General features: G+C 42.2%; 1 protein-coding gene across 3 annotated transcripts in view; it reads left to right on the top strand.

Annotated features, from left to right (window-relative positions):
• The window catches only part of ANKAR (ankyrin and armadillo repeat containing), a 46177-nt gene extending 36198 nt beyond the window's left edge, over window positions 1–9979 (top strand). For all 3 annotated transcript variants that reach the window (XM_081884934.1, XM_081884936.1, XM_081884935.1), the window contains 5 exons: window positions 1320–1437; window positions 2629–2738; window positions 5753–5949; window positions 7270–7316; window positions 9550–9979. In XM_081884934.1, coding sequence (XP_081741060.1) covers window positions 1320–1437; window positions 2629–2738; window positions 5753–5949; window positions 7270–7316; window positions 9550–9794 — 717 coding nt within the window. In that variant the 3' untranslated portion in view covers window positions 9795–9979. The remainder of the gene's footprint in view (window positions 1–1319; window positions 1438–2628; window positions 2739–5752; window positions 5950–7269; window positions 7317–9549) is intronic.
• Window positions 9980–12417: the final 2438 nt, after the last annotated feature.

Genomic DNA, 12417 nt, shown 5'->3' on the forward strand with positions numbered 1-12417 from the left:
GCCTCATTAGACTACCTGCTACCTCCTCCCACATTTCAAGATTGTCACAATTAAATAAAGACTCCATAGTTTCTATATGAGTCAACTTTCCCCTCCTGAATCCTACTCTGTTTACCATCTAGCCTGGTGAAGGGTTCTGGAGAGCTTGAAAACTTGCAGAATACCGTATTTTTCGCTCTACAGCACGCACCCGACCATAACACGCACGTAGTTTTTAGAGGAGGAAAATCCGTAGGCATGCCACCCGTAGGCATTTCCTCCATAACACGCACAGACATTTCCCCTTAATTTTTAGGAGGAAAAAAGTGAGTGTTATGGTGCAAAAATGTTTGTGACCTCTTCATTGGCCTAAGAAAGGTATACGTAATGTGAATTTTGGTTTTTTTCTTAAAGGCCACCATGGCTATTTTTGCTTTTTCTGTTATCAATGACTTGTGTCAACGTAGCCTGTCCAATTGTTCCTTCAACCATTCATCTATTGTGAAGAGTCATTTTTGCCCGAGAGGTTCAAGGCATTGCTTGGGAACCTGTGATCTCAACATTTTTAAAGTTGTGCCCAATGTCTCAATCTGTGCCCACTTCAAATACTTCTGCTATTGCTACTTCATCGGTTGCAGTTTCATATTTTTAGTCTGCAGAGAAACCTATATACACTAACAAGGGCATGCAGGTTTTGGTGTCCTCGGGTGTCTTCCCGTGTAAAAGTTGGGGTGTCTAGGCGACGTTTCGACGAGGTCTCACTCGTCATCTTCAGGCTGGTGCTTTCGGCTTCTTGTTACTGGAACACGGGAAGACACCCGAGGACACCAAAACCTGCATTCCTGTACCCGTGAAAATCTACGAAAGCAAATAACAAGGGCATGTGTACATAAATAAACACAATAGCATATCTTTGTAAAATATAAAGAATATAGGAAAATTGCAAAAAGGGAATTTTTTAAAGAATTGGGTTGAAATATGGAAAAAGGTGTCGTGTTTTTACTTGCAAAATGTGTACGCACGTCTTAATTTCTAGTGTACATTCTCCCATGTATGTCTGCATATGTTTGCATCATAGACTAATAAATGCTTCTGCAAACTCAGAAGTGTGAGGGCTGAGCTTTTGTGCTTTGTCTCCATCCGCAGGTAATATTCTCTTCCATTCCTATGATTGTGTAGCCATAAACCACATTCTCATTAAAATATGCTTGCTTTGTACTGGGACAAAATAATAATAATAATTTTTGCTGGAAGCAGGAAATGCAGAGAAATGGGGGGGAAATGTGTGAGGCCTGATTAATATATTAATGCACTGCGTAAAAATGTTTCTTTTATTTCAGATAGTTATACTAGCCAGAATTATAGTTGATAAGGATAAAGTCAGTCTGTCTGCAAAAGGAGTTTCTATTTTGGTCGACCTGCTATGTTCGGAAAAGACAGCGACTCTTGTGTTAATAGGCAAGTAATGATGCAAAGAAAAGCACTGTTTTTCAAGGCAGCATGCTTATACAACACTGAAATAGTGCAAAATCTTAAAATAGTAGGATGTGATTGTTGATATGCCTTGTCTTGGTTTCTATTACTCTCTAGAGGCAGGTGTTTATTCTGTCAAGACTATTATTATTATTATTATTATTATTATTATTATTATTATTATTATTATTATTATTGCTATGCCACCTATCTGACTTGGTTGCCCCAGCCAACAATATAGCAAAGGTTCTTGCTTCATTTAAATTATCGTATTTTTTGCTCCATAAGATGCACCTGACCATAAGACGCACCTAGTTTTTAGAGGAGGAAAACAAGAAAAAAAATATTCTTAACAAATCAGTGGATATATGATTTTTGTGGTTCATGCTGTGGCCACAGACATGATATGTGATTTGACGGTGAGTTTGGGGTGGCCCAATGCAAAAATCCTGAGGATCCATGTGCTTTTACCTCCCCCCTCCCAGGCAGCCTCCTTTATCGCTAGAGTCCCTTATATCCCTCCTGATCCCTTGCTGATCAGCTGATCAGCGGCTTTGTTTCCCTTTTGTTTGCCTTAGTGTTTTTTCCTTAGCTGGAGCAGTTTTTTGCTCCTCCTTTTCTTCTAATTTCTCTCCATGTTGCTTGTTTTAGTATTCCTGTCTCCTCTCCTTGCAAGTTCGCTGTCCTTACCTCCCCCCTCCCAGGCAGCCTCCTTTATCGCTAGAGTCCCTTATCTCCCTCCAATCGCTTGTCGATCAGCTGCTCAGCGGCTTTGTTTCAACACCCCCTTCCCTCTTTCTAAAAAAAAAAAAAGCACAATCTGCTTTTTGCCCCTGGGCTATTCGGCTCCAGGGACCACGCATTCGCTCCATAAGACGCACAGACATTTCCCCTTACTTTTTAGGAGAAAAAAAGTGTGTTTTATGGAGCGAAAAATACGGTAATTGCACAACATTGGAACTCACATTTTACCTAAAGCCATAAGTGTCAATATGTTCCAAGAGTGCAATAAAAAGAATACTGAAAAGTGTGGCTATAGAAATTGTACTGGGGTTCTTGAAATGTTTCAGAAATGGACACCTGCCTGCTGAATTTAATTGTACCAAAAAGCTTTTTTGTATAATTTTAGCTCAATTTACTAGTAACATCTAATCTCAGTTATCTATTTCTCTATAGGGAAGCTATTGGCTAGTTTGGCTCACACAAGAGCAGGTATTCCAGAAGCAATTACATGCTTAGGAACTGTCCAGCGTCTTTGTTATCATTTATATGCAAAGGAAGAAGAGGTACAGCTATTTTATTTTTGCAGTCCCCCCCCCCCCATTTGATCCATTCAGTCTAACTTTCTAATGCAGCTAAACTGGTGAAATATAAAACAGCATGAAAATAAGCAACGTGGACCCTTTAATAGTATCAAAATATCATCACCACCTTTTACCCTGAGATTATTAATCCAAAATGAATGCCATATACAGTATTGGTTTTTCAGTAATGCACATTGGAAGCCATATTTCGCCAATATGTGTACACTAGACGGGTGGCAGTGATGGTGGGGGAAACCCAACTTTTAAAGCCATTATTTAGCCACTCTGCGTTAATATCATAAAAACAAGAAATAATTAATGGGAAAAGGTGGAGTTTTTTTTTTGTGTTTTTTTTTTGTATATATGCTTTCAGGGTGCTTCCAGACAGAATATCACTCCAAAATAGCAACAGTCACATTCAGATTGCTCAATTAAAGACCATCTTTTTTATAACACGGTTTTTTAAGAAAAGAGAGATCCAGGGGAGATCATGGACTCGACAGGCTGGTTGTATTGCCGTCTTTTCCTGGAAAATTGGTGAAAACACTGTGTAAATACAACAACCATAAAGAGTAATTAAAATATCACTGCAGCAGGAACTGTTCAATGATTAATTGTTCATTTAAAATATATCACCTCCCTCAGTTGGATGGACCCTGAGGCTATCTTGGCAGAGGAGCAAGCTGGATTTAGTCAAGGCAGATCTACAAGAGATCACTGATTTGTCTTAGCACATCTTATTGACAAATACGCCAAGAAAACCTGTGGGGTCTTATATGCAGCCTTCATTGATTTGAAGGATGCCTTTGATTCAATTTCACGAGTAAGACTCTGGACCAAATTGAATACATCCAGTATAGATAAAAGATTATTATTTTGGATTAATGGCCTATATAAAGATACTGTGTTGTACGTAAGATCCTCCAGAAATGGCCAACTCATAGGCCCTGTACCAGCCACCAAGGGGTTAAGCAAGGCTGCATTTTAGCCCCAGCTTTTTTTAACCTATATCACCTCCCATCACCACTCTTTAATGAGAAAACAGGTACTATGGAAGGTGGACCTCCCAGACACCATGGTAGAGAATATAAGAACAGACCAGATCCAGCATGGATCACACATTCCAGGGTGTGGCGTGCAAGTCTTTTGACGCAGTAAACAGGGATCTGGAAGGTCTGAATTCCCATCACTTTAATTGACTGAATATAATAATTTACCAAGGGTAGCTAGAAACCTACAAGGGACTCAGCTACATTAGTAAAAAACAACAACGTTTTGAATGCATTATAAACATGCAACACCAGATGGCGCCAGAGAGCAAAAGAATTTCATAGCGCTTTGTTTTGTCTTTAGTTATTACAATTTAATTTCTGACTTACTTATAGCAGTTTTCCCACCCAAGGTCTCACCTTTCTTAAGGAGAACCCTGTTGGATGTCCTAGGCATCCCCAGCCAAGTCTGATAGTTAATTCTTTATTGGGAAAACATGCACTAACAGCAATTTCCATAACGCCCTAGATACAAACACACACGTGCTTCTAGGCAGCTGTTGCTGGGTCTGTGTTCTGCAGAGAAATTGTAGCAACAGTGGGACCACACACCCTCCAGGTTATACTCATCTGATGGGGTGCACTCATGCAACCTGAGGCTTCTCTTACGTGAAAGCCATCACTGCTCTTTCCTCTTTCAAGCCCCCCAGGCCTAGAAGACAGCGGCAGTGGCGTAGCATGGGGGGTGCAGGGGGGGGCCGGCCGCACCGGGCGCAACATCTGGGGGGGCGCGCTCGCACTCGCAGCTCTCTGCCCGTACTAAAATCCACGGGTTAGGGGGCGCAAACTACTTGCCTTGCCCCGGGTGCTGACAACCCACGCTACGCCACTGGACAGCAGGGCAGGGGGTGGCAGGGATCCGACTGGCCTGTCCCTTACCTGAGCAGCCTCTTCCTTTGACTTGTCCTGCACACCCATCTCTGACCGTTCCTCTTACACACACACACACACCTGCTCAGGCTCCTGCCTTGTAGGCAATGCCAAACCCCATAAATCTCTGGCCCCTCTCCTGGGTCAATCCCCTGGCATCTTTCCTCTGCCCACACTGTCATCCGAGGCCTACCAGTTCCTGACACTGGATCAGGCCAAAGGCCTATCTAGTCCAGTATCCTGTTCCCACATGTGCAGGGAAGTGAAGATCTCCCAGGTGAGACGGTGGGAGTCTGGAAGCAGAAAGGAAATCTCCCAGGTGAGAGCTGGGAGGGTCCACCACTTAAAAAAAAAAAATTAAAATTATTAGATTTTCTAATTTAATAATCCAATCAAATCTCATTAATATTCCAAATTATACATCTACATATCAAATGCAGTGGTGCCTCGCAAGACGAAAAGAATCCGTTCCGCGAGTCTCTTTGTCTTGCGGTTTTTTCGTCTTGCGAAGCAAGCCCATTAGTGGCTTAGCGGATTAGCGCTATTAGCGGCATAGCGGGCTTAGCAGGTCAGCTGATAAGCGGCTTAGCGGATCAGCTGTTAAGCGGCTTAGCGGATCAGCTGTTAAGCGGCTTAGCGGCTTAGTGGATCAGCTGTTAAGCGGCTTAGCAGATCAGCTGATAAGCGGCTTAGCGGCTTGGGAAAAAGGGGAAAAGAAGGGGAAAAACCCCGCAGGAACTCGCAAGACATTTTCGTCTTGCAAAGCAAGCCCATAGGAAATTTGTTTTGCGAAGCACCTCCAAAACGGAAAACCCTTTCGTCTAGCAGGTTTTCCGTCTTGCGAGGCATTCGTCTTGCGGGGCACCACTGTAGTTCAAATATTCTGCCGAATTATAAACTTTCTGTGGCATGACAAGTTCTACTTTTGAGAGAGAACTCTCCATTTTAATTTCTCTTTCTTTCTCTGTGTTTTTATTTAGATGAGTTTCTTTTATTGGTTATATATATATATATATATATGCTTTAATAAAATCCTTCAGGGAAAAGACAACTGAAAGTGAGGTTCTTTTTTTTCAGGTTCGTACATCTATGGCATGTGCTCTGGGATATTTAACATTCAACCGAACTGCATATCGCCACTTGCTAGTACAATGTAGGAATAAGCCCAAGTTGTTCAAGAGGCTAATACTGAACCTTAGCAAGGATGCAAGAATAAATTCAGACTTTGTGAGAGAATTTAAGAGGCAAAAAAGAGTTGGGCTTCCAGCTCTCAGGTAACAATTAGCAACCTTTCAATTATCTTATGGTTTGTTTGTTTTTTAAGGTTTTGAGTCCCTCACTTTTCACGTACTGAAAATCTTACTGATTTCTATTCAGTACCCCAAGCAAATAGCGATCAAAATATCAGTTGACTTCAGGGTAACATTGATTCCACAAATGCCCCCTTTTGGGGGACAGTGGTGGAGAGGGTTTTGGTGGAGCAGCTGCAAGCATTATTGAATGACACAGATTATTGGGATCAATTTCAATCTGGGTTCAGGCATGGACACAGGACTAAGGAGCCTTGGTCCCCATGGTCTCTTTGCAGAGCAGGACAGGCAGAACGCAACCTGCTTCTTGATTTCTCAGGAGTTGTTGCAATTCTTTTAAATCCATTTGATTTGTATTGATTCCTCTTAATTATGTTTTTATGGACCCTTGTTGAGTTTGTTTTTATATTCCACCTTACTGTTGTTGTTTTTTGATGACAGTGCATCTTATAAATTAATAAATACATATTTTTGGTAATCTCCAAAACTTCAGGGAATTTTATATTTAGTTGTATAGAGACTTGTTCCCAAAGAATTTTTGTGTGTGTGAAGGGTTATTTCCTTCACAAAGTTCTCTAACTGAGAGGTATATATCAGCAATATTTGGATGTTTTAGCTTTATTTTTATCTCGTTGGACACCCTCGATGGTGAAGTTTTGTGAAAATCTGTAGAAGAACAACATTTTGTGTTTTCCAGAAATAGTGTGTGTGGGGGAGTTATGCACTGTAAAACAAAAGCATCTTTTAATTTCCCAGTACAACTACAGAAAAAATCATAAACACAACAGCGTATTCTGGTTTGTGTGAAAGGCGATTACAGTCTAGCGCTACAATTACATATCATGATATAAATAGGAAATGGCTGTTAGATAACAAGCCGTGTATAAGATTTCTTCTTTTTTCTCCTGAGGCTAAGGACCGGTGCCTAGATTAGGGGTGAGGAACCTGTGGCCCTCCATATGTTGTTGGACTACAACTCCCATCATCCCTCGCTAGCAGGACCAGTGGTCAGGGATGATGGGAGTTGTAATCCAAAAACAGCTGGAGCTTCAAGTTTGGGAAACCCTGGTCTAGATCCTTAATACATTCCCCAGCAAGAAACTTATTTAAGTAAGCAAAGTTTCTGCCATCCCAGCTGTTTGGAAATCAGAGCTGCGGTACAACCTTCCGCATTTAATTGTTTAAATGCTTATTGCTTAATTGGAACACAGATCCTTTGTTGTCCTCGCTGCTTGTCATTATATGTCAAGACTACTACTAACATTTTGCCTTTTTAATTTTCAGTTTGGAGATAAATGGAGGGCCACCTGCAGTTCCCGTACACATACGAGGTAATTTATTCAGAAATAACTCCCATTGGCTAGACAGCTCTGCCCTTTTAGGTCAGCTATATAATATACAGTATTATGACAAATGAAGGAAATTCTGAATTCCCCATAAAGTACAGGAGAAGCCGAACATGTTACATCTCACTGTATGTGTGGTGGGGGGCTGCTGATATCTATTAGCTCATCAAATACATAAAATAAATGTTTGATTATATCTGGACAGAATCCAGAGAATTGAGGGGCCCATTCTGCCCTCCAGTGGCAATCCCTCACACTTCACAAGCTGTTGTTCTGGGGGGCCCTTGAGCTTTAGACATCACGTGAAGGGGACAGACACGTTACCTGCATGTAGACCAGGGGTGGGCAGACTTCAGGTTTGCCAGATTTTCTTTGTTTTTTTCTTGAGAAACACAAGTTCTACCAAACCGAGGCAGATGCAAAAAGCCATTAAAGAACTGGGTGCAGTATGCCTGGCCTGCATCTCAATCCAAACAGTGTGTCTAAAGTAGTGTTTCCCAAACCTGGGTTTCCTGCTGTATTGGGGGGTAGGGGACTACAACTCCCATCATCCCTAGCCAGCAAGACCAGCGGCCAGGGATGATGGGAATTGTAGTCTGAAAACAGCTGGAGACCCAAGTTTGGTCTAAAGCAAAGCAGTTGTTTTTTTGCAAGTGAGGGGCAGTTTTTGCATGGCAAGGGTGCCAACTGTTCAGAGGGGAAAAGACAAACAAACGCTTTACTTACATAAGCTTAAGAATCCCTCTGTTCTGTGGACTGTTAGGCTGCTGAACGAAAAATAATATAGTGCAACTGACTTTCGGGGTTGGTGTTTTGTGCAATAAGCACAGAGAGTGCAATGAGATTATGTGTTTGGGTGGGGGAGGTACCCAGGTTGTACATTGACAATAAAGGTGGTATTATTATTATTATTATTATTATTGTTATTATTATTATTATTATTATACTTGCCAGCGTATAACAAGGGTGCCAACTTGAATAAAATATTGGAGGGTACCAGGTAAGCCCTGCGCCCCACAAAATTGACCACAAGATGCGGGCACACACACCATTTGAGTGGCAACGGCCATCAACCGGGTGTTGGAAAAACGCCCGGGAAGGCCGCCAACTTCCCAAGGCTCCGAGGTGTCTCTCCAGTGGTCCTCCCTGGCTATAAATTTCCCCCAGTCCAGAGAGACAGGTGATAAGTGACCCTTCCCTCCTGAGAGGAGCACACTTGTCTTCTGGCATATCATAGCAGAAGCAAGAGTCAATCAGTAGCTCTAAACTACTTTATTTTACAGTCTATATACAGAGACTTCATCAGCATGTCTGTGCTCCCTCAGCACCAGTACAGAACAGCATCACAAACAGAAATGAAACTAACTCCCAACAGTACTTCAACAGTACTGAGACTTCCTGTCTCACGCTCTCTCAGACACTCACATGATATACACAAAACTCAGGATATACACAAAACTCAGGAACTTTCTACCATATGTGGTGGATATGCAGGAAAATACAGGTATTCTGGGAGAGTATCCATGCAGAACTGCAAAAAATGCTAAAGATCTCTTTCAATAAAAAACCAGAGGCCTACCTCCTGGGAATAACTGATTTGGATATTCTGCAAAAGAGGAAGGGTATCTTTTTATATGCGACGGCGGCAGCAAGAGTTCTGATCGCAGCAAAATGGAAGAGTAATGAAATCCCCTCTATACAAGGTGGGATCCAAAAGCTAACAGAACATGCCAAATTAGATGGTCTATCAGAAAAAATAAAGAATAAATCAAAACAGGAATTTGTTTCAAAATGGGAGGTTTTCAAAGAATATCTGAAAAATAAATATACTAGTTTAAATTCTGTTGCAGCATTCGAGGAACTTCAGTAATAGTTGCAAGGTAGATATACGACATTAGATATATTAAGAATAAGTTTAATTATGATAAAAGTGTGTATTGGCAATAAGTATTATGCAATCGAAATATGGAATAGACGGGAGGTCGGGTCTTTAGTGTGAAGACCAATATATGTTATATTGTTTGCTAAGAAAATTATGTGTTTATAGTAATATATGCACACACACACACACACACACACACACAAAACATAGTGCTACTGCTGGAGCAGCACAAATGGATAAAAATCCTAACACCGGGAGGGGGGAAGTGTAACTCCCTCAAATATTCTAGGAGTCGACTCCTCTGGTGCATAAGAAAGCAATGTTTTCATTTTGCAGACAAGTCACAGACTAGTGGTGTCAAGATATACAAAACAAAGTGTCGTCCAAAGGATTCCCTCTTCTTGGTGCCCACGGCGACTCACCTAATGGGAAGGTTCAAAACACCGGAAAAGCCCCGCGTCCCAGTATCCGGCCACATTCCCTTTCCACACGCCACGACATCGGACCTCATTCAAGTTTCGAGGCCGAGAATTGTCGATGTCTCCGCGCTCCTCAGCAACTTGTCAGGAAAGAAATCTTGACTTTAGTGCCTGCACTGGGGCAGCAACAAAAACAGTAGTGTTTCTGCTAATACCTTTCAGATAATTAGGATAAATATTACTGCTCTGTCCGTAACAGATTTGCACAATGAAAGTTTGTCTATTAATAATGCAAAAAAAATAAAATAATTGCTGCTGTGGTAGAGAATAAAAAGGCTGGCAATTAACTGTAAGCATTCATGTTTGATAAGAAACTTAGGTGCCGTATTGAAGCAGAAGTGTTTTTTTCTTGCCTCCAGTGTGGCCTAGAGAAACCTAAGAGAACATTCACAATATCTCTCAATGTTGGTATCTTATATAATAATTTAATAATAATAATTTATTATTTGTACCCCGCCCACCTGGCTGGGCTTCCCCAGCCACTCAGGGCAGCTTCCAACAAAATATTAAAATACAGTAATGCATCAAACATTGAAAGCTTCCTTAAACAGGGCTGCCTTCAGATGTCTTCTAAAAGTCTGGTAGTTGCTGTTCTCTTTGACATCTGGTGGGAGGGCGTTCCACAGGGCGGGCACCACTACTGAGAAGGCCCTCTGCCTAGTTCCCTGTAACTTGGCTTCTCACAGCGAGGGAACCGCCAGAAGGCCCTCGGCGCTGGACCTCAGCGTCCGGGTAGAACGATGGGGGTGGAGACGCTCCTTCAGGTATACTGGGCCAAGGCCGTTCAGGGCTTTAAAGGTCAACACCAACACTTTGAATTGTGCTCGGAAATGTACTGGGAGCCAATGTAGGTCTTTCAAGACCGGTGTTATGTGGTCTCGGCAGCCGCCCCCAGTCACCAGTCTAGCTGCCGCATTCTGGATTAGTTGTAGTTTCCGGGTCACCTTCAAAGGTAGCCCCACGTAGAGCGCATTGCAGTAGTCCATATTTTAAGCCTGAAATCCTAAGCACACTTGCTAGGGAGAAAGACCTTGGAAGAAAGACCTGGTGGACCTTACTGTTGGTGCCAAAACACACTCATCAAGTGTTTGGAATATGGGGAAGTTGGCACGTTAAGATAGGTAAGCATACTGGATCAGCCCCATTTCCTTCCAGTTGTTTTTCCAGGGTTCCAAGAGGTGTGGGGAGCTCACCCCCGAGACAAAGACTTCCCCCTGCTTATATATGCACCTTCTTCAAGCTGGAAGGCAACAGAAATAGTAAGTGTGTAGCACCATTCAGCCGCAGCCAAGCACTTTCTAAACTAGCATAATTGACTTCAGTGGGAGACCATCAGCACATCCTTAACCATTAGACTTAAAAGAGCTAAATGATGGCTGGATTGCACACCACATGATAATTCCAGCCTTTGCCCAATTTAACTACTATAGCACGGTGTTCAAGAGGCTGCATTTCATGTTAGAAAAATCCCAGTTTTGGGAGCTGGGCTGTCTGAAGCCTTCCAGGCATGGCTAAAAAGGCGGGGGATCATTCATCGCAAATCAAACCCATTTTCACCCCAAGAAAACTCGGTTGAAGAATGCAAAATTAGATCTTTGCAGACAATGCAAGATTCTATGCTGTGCAATTCTGGTTTACCCCACAACGTTCTGGGAAAACCAAGATCCTTCAAAGCACCGTCAAGACATTCATTCCAATTCCTAACAGCCCACAAAGCCATCTTGGGCTTTGACAATCTGCTTGGAATTGGAATGAATGTCTTGACGGTGCTTTGAAGAATCTTGGTTTTCCCAAGTATAGCTCAATAGAAGTATAGCTCATACTTGTATGTACACCAAAGGTACAGGTGACAAACGTGAGCTGTGTCTTTCGTATGATGATGCTTCCAGTCTTGCCTCTGTGTTAACTCTCACATTTCAAGCGATCACATTAAAATTAATTTTATGTCTTTTCTATATGGGCGTAGTAGAAGGGATGCTGGGACATCTACTCTAATAATTCAAGGCTTCTTCATAGAAAGTATCTGTCCATGGTATGTTTTAAGGTAAGGTAAAAAGGTAAAAGACCCCTGGATGGTTAAGTCCAGTCGAAATCGACTATGGGGTCCGGCGCTCAACTCCGCTTTCAGGCTGAGGGAGCTGGCGTTCGTCCGCAGAAAGCTTTCCGGGTCATGTGGCCAGCATGACTAAACCACTTCTGGCGTAACGGAACACAGTGACGGAGGCCAGAGGTAAACGGCGGTATGTTTTACCCCCTTCACCTTGAAAACTGGTTTAAGCAGATGTTTTAGCTTAAAATAGAGAATTACGCTGTAAATGTGCTTATTAAACTACAGTGAGGTAGCTCGGTTTCATAAGGATGTATCCTATTACAGTGATTCCCTCATCTTTCTTGGTCCATTTGAAAGGGGCTGTATTCCTGGTTGCAATATATCAGCTTTAATATCAATAACCTTCAAGGCAGGTGTAACATTTCTCCCCCACTTGCAAACAGGTGCAGGCTTTGAACTGGTATTCCCATTTGGAAGGTACTAAACAAACGTACCAAATTTGATTCTTATCTCCCAGGTGCTTAGTGTGGTTACTGAGTTACAAAGGGTCTAAACCAAAGGACTTACTTCACTGGGCCATGATCTTAAGCAAAGGATGGTGACAGCATGCTAAAGATAAACTATACAGTAGTACCTTGGGTTAAGAACTTAATTCGTTCTGGAGGTCTGTTCTTA

Source organism: Podarcis melisellensis (genome assembly GCF_964234715.1).
Source record: "Podarcis melisellensis genome assembly, chromosome: 1".
NCBI lineage: Eukaryota > Metazoa > Chordata > Lepidosauria > Squamata > Lacertidae > Podarcis > Podarcis melisellensis.